The sequence below is a fragment of the Rana temporaria genome, chromosome 12 (assembly GCF_905171775.1).
Source record: "Rana temporaria chromosome 12, aRanTem1.1, whole genome shotgun sequence".
NCBI classification, from domain to species: Eukaryota; Metazoa; Chordata; class Amphibia; order Anura; family Ranidae; genus Rana; species Rana temporaria.
In genome coordinates this window covers 130,230,541-130,246,133 of record NC_053500.1, presented here as the reverse complement: position 1 = coordinate 130,246,133, position 15,593 = coordinate 130,230,541, and the positions used below count along the sequence as shown (strand labels likewise).

Sequence of the window (15,593 nt, the reverse complement as noted above, 5' to 3'; positions counted from 1 at the left end):
ACTTCTAATCGAGCGCTAGTCCCGACCCGCCTACGTGGGTGTATACAAAGTAAAGAGAAGATGGCTGCACATCGGGTGGATCCAAATGTAATTTATTGAGTCACCATGGTGACACCAAAGGACACCAACACACAATCTCATAGATGCGTTTCACACAGTACAACTGTGCTTAATCATTAGTAATAAATGTAATGATAATGATTAAGCACATTTTTACTGTGTGAAAAGCATCTACGAGATTGTGTGTTGGTGTCACCATGGCAGGGATGGACTGGCCATTGGGACTACAGGGAGTTTCCCGGTGGGCCGATGGCTCAGTGGGCCGGCTTCAGTGACAGCGGACTGCCGCCCCCCTCCGCTCCTCTGTCTCTTCCTCCCCGCAGCGCTCACCTGGGGGGAACAAAGGAGCAGGGGGAGGACCAGAGGAGCAGGGGGGACGACAGAGGAGCATTGGGGGGAGGGGACAGACAGCTGACTCAACAGCTATCGCCTGGGAGTTTTTCACTTCTGCCTAATCTTGTCCCATAAGGGGGGGGGGCACCGAACTGATTCTTTGCCTCGGGAGAAATAATGTCTAGCTTTCCCACTGGTACTGCCTATAAGAGTACCAGTACCAGCCGTTCTACTCTAATAAAGTAGAATGGCTAGTGGCTAGTGAAGGGGGAGAGGGGGCTTGGGTGGCCGGGGGGGGGGGGTGCGGGAGTTGTCCGGCCGTCATGGGAGAGACCTGTCAAAGTGGGCCAGTCTGGATGAAGTCCAGGGCCAAATTTCTGTCCCAGTCCATCCCTGCACCATGGTGACCGACTAAATGGCATTTGGAACCACCCGATGTACAGCCATCTTCTCTTTACTTTATACGCAAATCTGAACCTTTCCTGTAAAAGTCTAACCTGGCCATGCTCATACCTCCCAACTTTCTGAGATGGGAATGAGGGACACCTATCAGCAAAAGTATGTAGGCATAGGACACACCCCTTGCCACGCCCCCTTAAAGGAGAATTGTACAAAAAAATAAGATTGGTTAAACCCACAAGTGCTTTTTTTTACCACTACTATTTCTTTATATTGGCTTTTGGAATTTACAAATGCAGCCATTTAGAAATCAGATGAAAGGTTTAGCACTGGGAAACACTTTTTGATAGATAAAAAGTGCATTTTATATACATCTGTATAGATCAGACCAAAATGAGGGACAAATGAGGAGAATGAAGGACAGAGGGACATTGCTCCAAATCAGGGACAGTCCCTCGAAATCAGGGACAGTTAAGAGGTATGCATGCTCCATGTCATATTACAAATCTCCTTATTATTCATTTATTGCAATAATGATATGAATATATGTAGCACCCTCTACCTTAGGTTGCTAGAGTAGTGTTTTTGTTTGTACAGCCAGTGCAGGGAAAGTTAGGCGGCCTAGCTATCAGCTAGGCCATTTTGTTTTTGATCTGGTGAGTGGTTTAGTGTAGCAGCAGGTGACTGACATGTACTTCATCCCTCTGGAGCCTCCTCTGTTTCCAGAGGGTTGTGAGGAAGAGGCAGGGAAGAGGATGAGAGTGGCATGGAGTGTATCTGGGAGCCCTGACCAATCCCCAACTAGGATTGGCAAAGGGCAGGCCTCCTATATATACTCATGGTCAGTCTGCTGGGGGAGGAGTTGTCGGGTGGAAGAACCGAATGATGGAGTGCTAGACTGTAGGGATGAGTTCTGGCGTGTTCGCACACTCCACGTGCAGAGCCCGCCAGGAAGTCGGCACGGCGCTGCGTTAATCACAGGCAGGGAGACATTGTCCAGATGCGTGGCTGCAGAGATCAGGAAATGTCTCCCTGCCTGTGATTAGCACAGCACGGTGCCGACTTCCTGGCAGGCTCTGCACGTAGAGTGTGCAAACACGCCGGAGCTCATCCCTACTAGACTGTCGTGAACCATGAGGGAACCCCCTTTCTGGGGGGGGGGGACCTCGGGCCTGAAGCTCGGGAGCTTCTCTCTACACGGTCATATAGAGGTGTCCTGGAACAGGAGCAGGAGGAAGACAACGGGGAGCACTGCCGGCAAAGTCATTCAGGAGGTATCCATGCTGGGGTCAGTGAGTGAGAAGCACAGTGAGATGGTCTGGGAGGGACATACCAAGATTGGATGTGAAGCCAGATGGAGAGACTGTGGTGTCGTTGAAGACAAGTTGCTGCAGCCAGGAGGTTAGGCCGGACTTGCATCAAACTTTCTGGGATCAGTAGTCCACCAAGTTTCAGTTAGCACAAAATGTTATTTTTTCATCTCTATTGGTTGCTACACCAAATGGCTATTATTGTTGGGACTTATTCAGTGAGGCCTAACCATGTGCTAATGGTGACCAAAATCTCGGATTGTGCAGTAGAGAAAACAAAGTGATCTCAAGTAGTATGCTGTGGGAGTATGGAGCTTTAGAGACTGTCAATATAGATCAGGGGTCTCCAAACTTTTCAAACAAAGGGCCAGTTTACCATCTTTCAGACTTTAGAAGGGCCAGATTGTGGCCAGCCAGGGTATAAAAAGTCCTGGGCCCAGCATCAGTTAGAATAAATATGGCCTTAGGGTTGGTGGTCAATAGGAAGAGGGGGAGTAGTGCCCCTATTAGTAGGAGGAATAGTATCCCATCATTGATATCAGTAGAAGAAATAGTGCTCCATTGTTTGTGTCAGTGGGAGGAATAGTGCCTCATATCATAGGGAGGAATAGTGGCCCAAAGGCCGGATAAAAAGTAGCAAAGGGCCACATCTGGCCCTTGGGCCGCAGTTTGGAGACCCCTGATATAGATGCAATTATCTTTGTTCAAACAAGCAAGATTCATTATCTGGGCATCCCATGACCCTTTTCCCCATCCAAGTTTAATCCCCTAAAAAAAATAAAAACAAGCTAAAGAACTGTTTATTAACTTGCAAAGTGTTTCTGAAATGAAAGTCTGGTCAATCAGGGTGATGTTTGGAACTAGAAAATGCAGCGACCCCACGGGGGCACCGCTACATGTAGAACAACTGCTGGTAGCATTATTGTCCAGGGAACCTGAAGTGTGCAATTTCAGTGAATAACAGGTGTCTCCCAGCAGTCAGCAAGTCCCAAGGATTAGCCTCCACCTAATTCTGGCCTATGGGATAGTATTTAGTTCCTCCTCCTCAGGAGTCTCACAGTGCCTGTGTTGTTCTTGTGTGCGTGTTTATGCTGTATCTGCTGCTCTCTAAAGGAGAAGTAAAGCCAAAGCTCGTTCTTCACTCCTGTGACCCATTCTCAGCTGACAGTGGGCTGAAGCCTGCTGTCAGCTGATGTCACAGAGCCAGTCCAGGCTAGGGAAAGATCACAACCATATGGTCGGGATCCACCCAGAAGCCTGGATCGGCATAATCTTTTTATATGGACTATAAACTGAAGAACTTATAAATAAATTGTTGTGGAATGAATCATTTCTTATGGAGAAAGTGCTTGCTTCTGGAACGAATTAAGCTCGCAATCCAAGGTTTTACTGTATTTACAGTGGAACCTCGGATTAAGAGCATAATCCGTTCCAGAAGTATGCTCGTAATCCAAAGTACTCGCATATCAAAGCGAGTTTTTCATTAAAGTCAATGGATATGCAAATAATGTGTTCCACATTGACTTCAATGGGATGCAATACCGCATGCGGCCAGAGGCGGAGGACTGACAAAAAGGCCCGAGGACACTTCGGCTGACCTCAGCAAACCTCGGAAAGACATCCTACCTGAAATTTGCCGAGGTCAGCCGTGCTTCCCTCGGGCCTTTCCATGCATTTCCAAATGGCGCCGATCGGCGATGTTCGGCTCAGGCACCCCTCCCACCTCAGGCCAAAAGCAGTACTGCACACCGCTTTGGCCTGAATCGTGCTCATTTTGCAAGACAACACTCGCAAACAGAGTCACGATTTTTTTAAAAATACAGTGCTCGTATTGCGAAACGCTCGTTAACCGCGTTACTCGCAATCTGAGGTTCCACTGTAATTCTATCATTTCATGTGGCAACACTGAAGAAATTACACTTTGCTACAATGTAAAGTAGTGAGTGTACAGCTTGTATAACAGTGTAAATTTGCTGTCCCTTCAAAATAACTCGATACACAGCCATTAATGTCTAAACCGCTGGCAAGATATAATAAAATATTTACAAAAATGTGAGGGGTGCACTCACTTGTGTGTGATTATATATATATATATATACACACACACACACACTTTTTTGTTTTACTAACTCTAAATCTTTATCATCAACGCCGCAGAATGAATGGATTACCGCCAGCAACAATTAAAAAAAATAACAACCTGCAGCAGAATATTAATCCAAAGCAGCAATAACAGACCCAAGCAGAAAAAAACAGCAACAATAATAGACCCAGAGCAGCTTCAATATTCCCCACTGTTCCCAGTAATAACCACCCCTAGCAGCAACAATAGGATAATAACATTTTTAGATCTCTAAATCCTATTCTAGCTTTTCTTACATGATTTTACCGAAATAAATTAAATTAACAAGATAAGATGTATGTACTTTACATCTGATACTGACAATAGACACCAGTAGCTGGAATGTAAGCGATGGTTTCCTATTCTCTATGCGTTTCATGGAAGACTCTGCTAAACATTTGAATTCCCTTTCTGTATAGATCAAGAAAAAGGATAATTTCTCTGTGAAGGGTCTATGAGCACTTGAAATTCATAGTTTACAAACATACCATACACTACACCTCACTTAAACTGAATTGTATTTTTTTGTATTGTAACTGTACAGTCTCCCTTTTTATATTGTAAAGCTCTTCGCAAACTGTTGGTGTTATATAAATTCTGTATAATAATAAAAAAGCATTAATGCACCTTTCCATATATTTTGTAGATGGATCAGGCTCTATGGACCCAGATTTGGACTGTGGGAATGAACAGTGTATTTCAGGCCACAGAGGAGGGAATGAAGAGGCCATTCTCATCTGCACACCGCCCTGGATATGGATTAACTGCTCATTTCTGTCTGTAGGACAGGAAAAGTGCTTTTACGCCCCTACGCTTTGGCAGTGGACTGCTCCATGGCATCCTCATATCCAATGCAGGGCTATGGCCCATGTTTTGGTCTTAATAATGTCGGAGGACCTCAACCTCTTGGCTCTGAGCGCACGCACATATGTGGCCTCTCGGCCTTGGTGCAGAGCGGGCGCATATTTGCATGAAATAATGCAAACAGAGCTGTGCTGAGCACGCACGCCCGCACGCTCTTGGCACAGTTACCGAAGGCTAACGGAAAGCTCCTATTCACAGCATGCGATCGGGAGCTTTCCAATCACGTCACATGACCATAAGCCCCACCTCCCGGCATTCTAAATCCCTTAAAGGGCCGGCAGGCACCAGCTCCAAGGGGGTTTAACCACTGGGGTGTAGGGGAGAAAAAAGCCACAAGGATTGGTCTAGCAGCACAGAGGAGCCTAAAGTAGTGGAGAATCAGGCAAGTAAAACTGTTGTACCCGGTCTGCCTAGACACAAACGAGTAGTTAACCCTTGGCACAGACCCACTGCAAGGTAGAATAATTTCCAGAGTTCGGCTTTAAGAAAATCACAGACTGGAATATAGGATAGCCTCCAAGCTACACCTCAGGGTACATTAGCATGATGGACAGTGGGAAGAATGCTCCTAATATTTTTGACCATTGGCAAGAATCCCCCCTTTACAGATAGCTTAAAAGATTTTTGTCAGTGATTACCTGTCTGAGAGGCATAAATTGTTAATTGCTCAAGAAACCCCTAGCAACCTCTGGAGGAACCCTAGTACAAAAAGAGATATACAGTAAACAATAATAAATTATAATACACGTGAGACACACGTAAATGGTTTTATTATTACAAGAAAATTTGTATTGCTAATATTTTATTCAGCTCTGGACTGGTAGTAGTCTTAAATTGGTAAATCTATTTGGTTTCACACGGAAAAATAAGGCCTCGTACACACGACCGAACATGTCTGCTGAAACTGGTCCGCGGACCAGTTTCCGCAGACATGTTCGGTTGTCTGTACGGCCAACCGGACCGGATTCCCGGCCTAGCGGACAGGTTTCCAGCGGACAAATGTTTCTTAGCATGCTAAGAAACATGTCCACTGGAACCATGTCCAATGGTTAGTACAACTCATCGGACATGTCCGCTCGGCCAAAAGCCCTCGCATGCGTCAAAGTGATTCGACGCATGCATGGAAGCATTGACCTTCCAGGGTCGCGCACGTCGCCACGTCACCGCGTTCGCTGTCCGCAGGGATTTTGGTCTGATGGTGTGTACACACATCAGACCAAAATCCGTCAGCGACATGTCCGATGAAAACGGTCCGGCGGACCGTTTTCATCGGACCGTCCGACGATGTGTACAAGGCCTCACTTTGTCCAATTTCCAGCCCATTTTTCAGATTTTCAGTGGGCTTTAGACAGAGTTTAAAGTGATTTTTACTTTGAGAAAAAAAACTAGACTTTACAACCATGTTAAACTTACCTGCTCTGTGCAGTTGGTTTTGCACAGAGCAGCCCCGATTCTCCTCTTCTCGGGTCCCTCTTCGGCTCTCCTTGCTCCTCCCTCCAGTCGAGTGCCCCCACAGCAAGCATCTTGTTATTGGGGCACCCGAGCCGAGCCACAGCTCCATGTGTTCATTCATACACAGTGCCCCGGTTCAGCCCCATCCTTTCTCTCTTCTGAATGGCTAATTGACCTTGATTGACAGCAGCGGGGGCCAACGGCGCTGCTGCTGTGTCTTAGCCAATCAGGAGGAGAGTCCTGGATGGCTGAGGCACTCATGGACATCGCTGGAGAGAGATGGGGCTCAGGCAAGAATTAAAGGGGTGCTGGGCCAGCTGCTGCACACAGAAGGTTTTTATCTTAATGCATACAGATAAAAAACTTTCTGACTTTACAACCACTTTAAGTTTCCTCAGGCTTTGATTGCGGGTGGAATCGCTGCAATTTTGCCCACGATCCCGAATAACGGTAAATCGCGGGGCGCCCTGTCACTTCCAATGGCACCCCAATCGCGGCCATTTGTTGGTCGATAATTGCGGTAAAATCGTGCAAACCAAATCGCAAGATGCCTGTCGCACAAAATAAGTACTTGTACTGTATTTCTGTTGGGCGACAGGCCCCCCACGATTCTGTTTGCACAAATTTACTGTGATTCGTCAGACGACAATCGTGGCAAATTCGCGCTGTGTTTAAGGTGCCATTGGAAACTACATGGATTTCAGGTGCATCCCGTGTTTTTTCCGGAACACCCATGCCATGTTTATATTAACAAACAGTACAAAACAGCCAGCATACCAAATGCAGATCCAGACAATTTACTGAAGTCACATTACAGCAAGAGAACAACGCTGGCGTTTCAAGGGCACAACAGTTCTCTTTAGCAAGTTGAGAGCAAAGCCGATATGGGTCTTCAGTAAACTGCTCATCTGGATCTATATTTTGTCATGCTGGTTGTTTCGTACAATTCACACAACACCACCACTTAGCCATGCACAAATCCCTATAGAGGCGTCTCTCAGATGTCTGTGCGGTATAAACTTTACAAATTTACTTTTTTTATTAACCATTTTGGTGACAGTCATTGGCAGTACAAAAAGCAGGTGTGCAAAAGGGACAGTGATACAGATACTGTACATCTCCCTGCACTTTGCATCCATATTGCACAGCAGTGATAACCGTGTTATTTAAAAAAATATTTTATGATATGAAGAATTCCTTATACAGGTGTTTATGCAGTGTATTTAAATGTTCTCTTTTTGCAGTTTATCATCATCAATAAGTAAACCTCTCTCATTCTAGCCACAATACATTTAATAGTAAATCACATTGTGCCTCTGCACTCAAAGGAAATCCTCCTATTTTTTTTTTTAATATTGGCTAGTCTGGAATAGTAATGGCTTACCACAGCACTGGGAAAGCACTTAGCAATGAAATATGGTAACATTAGTGCGGCAAATTTACTCAATACATTCCTAAGCAGCAGGTCCACTATGAAAAGAAAATATTAAGGCAGCTCATAAATATTGAAATATATTCCATCTATCACTTGTAATGAGGAGAAGCACAGAAGAAAGACAACACAAGCTGATAATAAAAAAATATATATATTTCTTCTTAAAATCTCTCATTTTACAAAACATATGCAATTTGGACATTCACTGTGTGTTTATAAGCCACAAGTACGACCTGGAAAATTACAGACAATTGTTACTTATTAGAAATTAAAGGGTTGATTTGGAGGAATGCCGATATCTTGCTGAATCTCACCTTCTACCTGCATGCTACTGGTTATGGTTACATTGGTTGAAAAACACTCATAGCTAGATTCAGGTAGGGGCGCGCAACTTTAAGGCGGCGTAGTGTATCGTATTTACGCTACGCCGCCTTAAGTCAGAGAGGCAAGTACTGTATTCACAAAGTACTTGCCTCCCAACTTACGGCGGCGTAGCGTAAATGCAGCAGGCGCAAGCGCGCCTAATTCAAAATAGGCTGAGGGGGCGTGTTTTATGATAATTTGCTTTGACCTGACGTGATTGACGTTTTTTTGGAACGGCGCATGCGCCGTCCGCCTACATTTCTCAGTGTGCATTGCAGCTCAGTACGCCGCACGGTCCTATTGATTTCGACGTGGACGTAAATCCCTATTCACGGACGACTTACCCAAACGACGTAAAATTTTCGAATTTTAACATTACTATTCCAACTATTTGATGGAATAACTTTAGGCCTGATAAACGTTACGTAAACGGCGTATCTGTACTGCGTCGGCCAGGCGTACGTTTGTGAATAGGCCTAACTAGTGATTTACATATTCTTTGCCGACCGCAATGGAAGCGGCTCAGATGCTGAAGATTTACAAGTTTTAGAAGTCAAGCTTGACTAAACGCGGTAACCCGTTTCGCTTATAGGCGTTTTCCGTTTTCGGCCATTTAAAAAAATATATATATATATATAATTATTTATTTATTTTTAAATGCAAACGGCATGAAAATGCTGCAAAATGGACGTTTTAAACGTGAGTCACTATCTGTCAAGTTAAATAGTTCAGCAGCAGTTGTAAAAACGTCACGTGTACATGAAGCCTAAAAGAGAAGAGAGGCACCTCCAAGTGTAGCAATTTGGTTACATTTAATGATGGTATGATATTTAGAAACTCACATGGTTGATGATTAAAAGAGGCACATCTAAGTATGCAGGCATCCGGGGTAAAGCTGTCCACATAGATCATCCTCTTCACCTATGACTAAGCACTGATTGTTTGTGCGAAATGCGTCAGTTTTTTTTTACCCCACTGCTTGCTGTGCTGTGTTTTGTAGTGCTTTTTATCCTTTTTCACCAATAAAGGCTACCTTTTTAGGTTTATCTTGGTGTGCGGCTGTCCATGAATTATTTTCATAGATTTTTTGCCTCGTGCATTGCCAACACCCACGGTCTTTGAGGAGGACATTAAATTGCTTATTGCATTTGCCTGGAGCGGCGGTCTCTTTTTCATCATCCTTTTCACCGCCGGCTCTCACCGCTGTCAATCTGCAATCATGATCAGAAAGACTACCCTGCAGTAGAGCGATCTAAAAAGCATTGCTTGAATCGCTCGTGGAGCGCAGTGTGGAAGGGATGGCGTCAATGGTGGTGAGGAGGATGGTTTATGTGAACAGCTTTACCCCGGATGCCTACATACTTGTATGTGCCTCTTTTAATCATCAACCATGTGAGTTTCTAAATGTTGTACCTTCATTAAATGTAACCATATTGCTACACTTGGAGGCGCCTCTCTTTTATACTCAGTTGTGACATGATGCTACTTGTATATCAAGACATCCCTTATTTTGTAGACGCTATTACTTTTGCACAAACCAATCAATATAAGCTTATTGCAATTTTTTGTAACCAAAAATATGTAGAATAATACATATTGGCCTAAACTGAGGAAGAAACTTGTTTTTTTTATATATTCTTTGGAGATATTTATTATAGCAAAGTAAAAAATATTGCTTTTTTTCAAAATTGTCGCTCTTTTTTTGTTTATATCGCAAAAAAAAAAAAAAAGAAGAGGTGATCAAATACCACCAAAAAAAGTTCTATTTGTGGGAAAAAAAGGGACGTCAACTTTATTTGGGTACAGCGTCGGACGACTGCACAATTGTTAGACAAAGCGACGCAGTACTGAATCACAAAAAAGGGTTTGGTCAGAAAGGGATAAATCCTTCTGCAGCTGAAGTTGATTGTACCTACAGGTGAGCCTATAATAAGGAGACACAGTTTAGGAGATATTTACTATATACGCCACCACTGACGTCATCGGCGCAAGTGTTCTGAAGTAACGGCCGTGCCATATCTTCAGGGCCCTGTGCCATGACCGGTGGATCCCTGGGAGTGACGTCATTGTGGCATCAGCCAACAACAGCACCGGAGATCGGAAACCCAGACGATACACCGGGGAAGATGTCAGGTGTCTCAGCGGTGTGCAGTTGCCACTGCAGGGCTTTGTCCTAAAGTAAGTATTTCATAATGAGCTAGTATGCCCCCCCATTCTCAATTCGAACAGATTTGTAACTCATCCCCAAGAGATAAAGGTCTGATCTCTCTTTTATAGCGCTACATAAACAAACTTCCTCTCCAAGAATAATCAAAACCCATGAGAGTCAGATCTAGGCTGCTCCTTCTCAACTAAAGAATGGGACTCCATGACTGATAACCTACATAAGTGTACCCGTGCAACATCTATTAGAGAAACACCCTTGAAATTGCATACAAGATGGTTTAGACGCCCTCCATGATACACTCCTTTTACCCATCAGCATCTCCTTGTTGTTTCAGGGGTTGCTCACCAAGGAACCCTGGTACATATTTTTTGGAGTTGTAAATATCTGCAACCTCTATGGCGTCTAACTATAACAAAGATATCACAGTTATCAGGGGAAATAATCCCCTTAACTTCTCATTTATGTCTTATTTACCTCTATACCTTATATACCCACTAATTGCATTAGATTATTACATACCCTTTTTAGTTCTAGCCACTGGATGAGAGCTTATAATTGGCGCTCTATTTCTCTCCCATGCCTGCAAGAATGGAAATGATTAAACTATCTAAACGCATTTATCACCCCCTTAATGATTCAATGCATATGTTCAATAACAAAATGGGATCAATGGGATAGATCTCCGTCTCCAACACCATAATATCATATTACATTTTTCTGTAGCCTCAAAGTTTTATTTTCTGTTATAATCTTTATACTAAATGTTTCATTGTACATATTTATGTGATAGTACATCACAAACATTTTCTGGTTAAACTATCCATGTTCAAAACATTTGGTGTTTATTTTGTATACTGCTCTCATTCAATACCTCAAGGCTTCAGCCTTATTTTGCTATATGCAATGTATTTTTTTTTTACATCTTTATATTTCTATACATTTGTACATGTAAGGGAGGGTAATAACCCCTTTCATATTTTTTTGTTTTGCCATCTGTGTCCCATTGCGGAGATTTCCATTCACTTTCTGTCCGATAGCCAAACAGGAAGTGAGAGAAATCCCCATCAAAATAAGGGAATTCCCTGGGAAAACCAGGTTACCCAAACTAATGTCCCCATTGGAAGATTTCACCTCATTTACTTTTCTGGGGACAACCCAAAGTGTATGATTTTCATTTACTTGGTAATGGTAAGCAATCATGGTCAAATAGGAAACAAGGCATCACCTTAATGAGGGCACAGAAAGAAAGAAAAACTGACAGTGGTTCTAATCTACCTCCCCTCTATCCAAATCTACAAAAAAAGTTTTGCCTTTAGTTATATTTTAACTTGTATAGTGATTCCAGTCTTACACTATGAGCATAACAACAGAAAAGTTGAGCGTAAGGATGACCTTACTAATGTATTGCTGCTCCCCAATTGTCAAAGACCAAGCTTGGGAGGCAAGACTTCCATAGTTGTATAGCATACTGTATATACTTATACTTGTAAAGCTTATTTCCGTTATGATTGGTATATCTAGCACACTGAGTTTTCTCTGTGAAGATCAATTAGGCATTCCACAATGTAGCAGTTAGGAAGAAAAGGAGCACTATGGAGGACTTAACAGTCAGTGCCTTAAACGGCATCAGGAGATCAAGTAGTCCTAGGTGGGCAGTGGAACAATAACAGAGACTGGGTGATCCACAATGAACTTAAAAGCAACAGTAGTAGTAGCAGCAGCAAGAAGGTGTATACTTCTAAGCAAAAGGGTGGAAAAGTACCTTAGTGTGTGCAAGAACACTCTGCTTTGTGAATGACGTAAAGCCCTGAGTTCTCTCAGTCATAATTGTTACTTCGTAAAAAAAAAGGCCAGGAAATTTAAAATGGAGCTCAATGGTCAAAGTTCTGAAATAACACTATAATACTGCATCCTTACCAGCCATACTAACTAAACGAGTAACAAGAGACCGGGTCATGCCAAAGGGATGTGTCACAAATCTGGAACTGGTAAGCATTCTGTGAAATACCAGTACAGTACATGAAGAACTGAGAAGTGCCATAAAACAGAGTACATTGCCCAAAGGTCAGATATCAGGATGTGTTAACCACAATTGCTAGGGGAACACTTTGTGGCTGACAGACACAGTACACAAAGGTCTGGAAAGAGCCATAATGCAGAGTGAAATGTACAAAGATGACATGCCAGAGTTACTTTGTCACATGCACAGTCCTACTCACACAGAGAGCCATCAAAGTCTAAGTTACACCAGAGTCTTTATCATTATCATGGCTCTGAAACTGGAGAGTGCTCTGCAGCTAACTGACAAAGTATATAAAGGTCTGGAAAGCACCACAATGCCCAAAGTTCACATTCTAGACTATCTTTGCCCCGTGAATGGGCTTACTCAAAGAGTGTCACAAGTTGTTTCAACCTCCTAGGACACTAGCAAAAGCTGAAGCATTATGGTTGACAGCAGAGTTATTCTGTGGCTGGCTTAAAAAAATATGTTGCCAGTGTTCCAACATTCTGAAGTCAGCAGTGGAATCCATATGTCTAAGAATTACCAAATGTACCATATTTTCCAGCGTATAAGATGACCCTTTACACCGGAATTACACAGCCAAAAACCTGGGGTCGTCTTATACGCCGGGTGAAGCAGCTGCTCGATCGATATCAGCCGCCAGGTGCTCTGTACGGCTGTATGTAGTCTGTATATATGCGCCGCTCAGCCAATCCCGATGCACATTATGTAGCCTGCTCGGATTGGCAGAGGTTGTTACTCCAATCTGTTTTTTACAGGTATCCTGTCCCCACTTCCGGGAGCCTGTGCCACAGCCCTTGATGTCACCGCTCGGCTCCCTCCTCTTTCCCCCGGAGCCTCACGCATGCGCAGTAGGGTTCCCAGCATGAAGTCTTAAGGCTACACTGCTGAGTTCCCTTACCGCAATGGCGGCAGCAGCAGGTGCCGACATCGCTGGACTCCAGGACAGGCAAGTGTCCTATTATTAAAAAAGTCAGCAGCTACAGTATGTGCAGGTACTGGCTTTTAATTTTTGAAGTGGTGGGCGGACCTCCGCTTTAATTGATTTCACATATTCAAATATTGCACCTGGTGTATCTTTTCACTTCATTTTACCATTTTTAATATTTTACACATATCACAAAATTGTTGAGCGCAGTATAATTTGGTTCATGCATTCTGGGATTTACACATTTCTTCCCGCTATTTCTTTAACACAAACACTTATCTTACTTGTAATTTATTTTTACTAGCATTCTAAAATGTTTAATGCATTCCATAGAACACTTTAACACTATTTCCATATATATCACAAAGAAAAAAAAAAGTTCACTTACTACAGAAGGCTTGCGGAAACGGTCTGCTCTTGCCTTGAAATAAGCCTCATCAAACGACGAGTGGCTGCCCTTAAGTTTTTCAGAGAGGTTTCGATAGAGGCGCTTGGCGGCATTGGGTGAAGAGGGCGCAGTGATTTTTTTGGATTGGGTAAGTTGTAGATTTTGCATCTGTTGGGTCATCCTCACCCTTCAAATCCTAAATAAAAAATTTAAATACATATTACAAGGAAATTCTGGCTTGTATTATGTGCTTCTAAAACAATACAAATGAACATACTGATACCTGATAAATGTAGCCAACACCTTGTTTACACTTATGTGACATAGCACATGTTGAGGCAGGTGCATAAAGCAACATACAAGATGAACTGCACTACAAGGAGGTATCTGTATGCCTTTCTGTTACTTTCAAACTATTCATAAAACCAAACAATAAAATGCAGTCTTGCTAAAACAATAAATGAAAATAAAAAAGTATTTTAAGAAGCTATGGCACCTCCTTTCAAAGGGATCAATCTTACCAGATGCAGTTAAAACAAATTTTAACCTGCAGTGCATTCATGTGTTTTTTTCAGAGGCACTACCACAAAAGTTCTCATCAAATGACTGCCCATTTAAAGTGGAACTTTACCCATAACTTGCGGTCTGCTGGAGGCTGCCATTTTGCTGAAGCCCAGAGCCCCCAAACAGCAGTAAATCATAAACTGGAACTAAACTCATCTATTTAACGTTTTCAAAAACCGTTTTACAGCCCACTGTCCTCTATGGGCTGTCGGATGGAAACGGACCACTTTTCAGTTTCCATCCGACTGTCATCTGATTCACCATCCGTCTGTTTTTTGCAAACAGAATCGGATTGGATGTCCATGGGTGTCAACGGACGCATGTCCATTGACATCCGTCCCTCTATTTACTGTATATTGTTGCATATTGGCATTGCGGGTCTCTGAATAGCCAAGATTGAATATATAACACGTTTAAACTTGGTGAGCTTGGTTTCTCACGGCTAAGTGAGAGACCTTGATTTTCTTGTATGAAAGTCGTGGCACTTTTATTAAAGATCTTTTTTTCCTACCACTTGATTTGTTTGTTATATTTATTTTTTAATATACACATGCAAAAGGCAAAAAACTCACATGGTTTGTGCTAACACGGCACAAACTACACTCAGTTTCAACTAGAAACTTCTATAATCCGATTGTTTTGATACTCCAATAAGATCTATGAAAATTAGAATGTATGTGGGCAATTCACAATATTGTGTGACATAAAAAAATTGCAACAACCAACATTTGTTTCTCCAGACCTTTGCTTTCAGAAATATATGTTTGGGGTTCTAGGTAATTATCTAGTAAAAAAAAAAAAGACTTTTTACATGTAGGTGAGAAGTGTCAGAATTGGTTTCGGTAGCAAGTGCTTAAAAACAAATCAAAAAATAACTTGTCAGTAAGGATGAGCTCAGGTGTGTTTACAACACGTATGTGCAGAGCTCGCCAGAAAGTCGGTACTACGCTAATCACAGGCAGGGAGACATTTCTTGATCTCTGCAGCCGTGGACCAGGAACTGGTCTCACTGCCTGCAATTTGCGCCCCTGCCAACTTCCTGGCGGGCTCTGCACGTGCGGGTTGCAAACACACCTAAGCTCATCCTTACTTGTCAGGACAGAAATATGGGAGCTGTCACAGGCAACTCGTTTATGAAAAATAGAAGAACATTTCAAGACTGCCATGCCCATCCTTCTACGACTT

General features: G+C 43.0%; 1 protein-coding gene across 1 annotated transcript in view; it reads right to left on the bottom strand.

Annotated features, from left to right (window-relative positions):
* The window catches only part of ANKFN1 (ankyrin repeat and fibronectin type III domain containing 1), a 340,893-nt gene extending 326,858 nt beyond the window's left edge, over window positions 1-14,035 (bottom strand). The window contains exon 1 of the mRNA XM_040330698.1: window positions 13,845-14,035. Within this exon, the coding sequence (XP_040186632.1) occupies window positions 13,845-14,024 (180 nt within the window). The 5' untranslated portion in view covers window positions 14,025-14,035. The remainder of the gene's footprint in view (window positions 1-13,844) is intronic.
* Window positions 14,036-15,593: the final 1,558 nt, after the last annotated feature.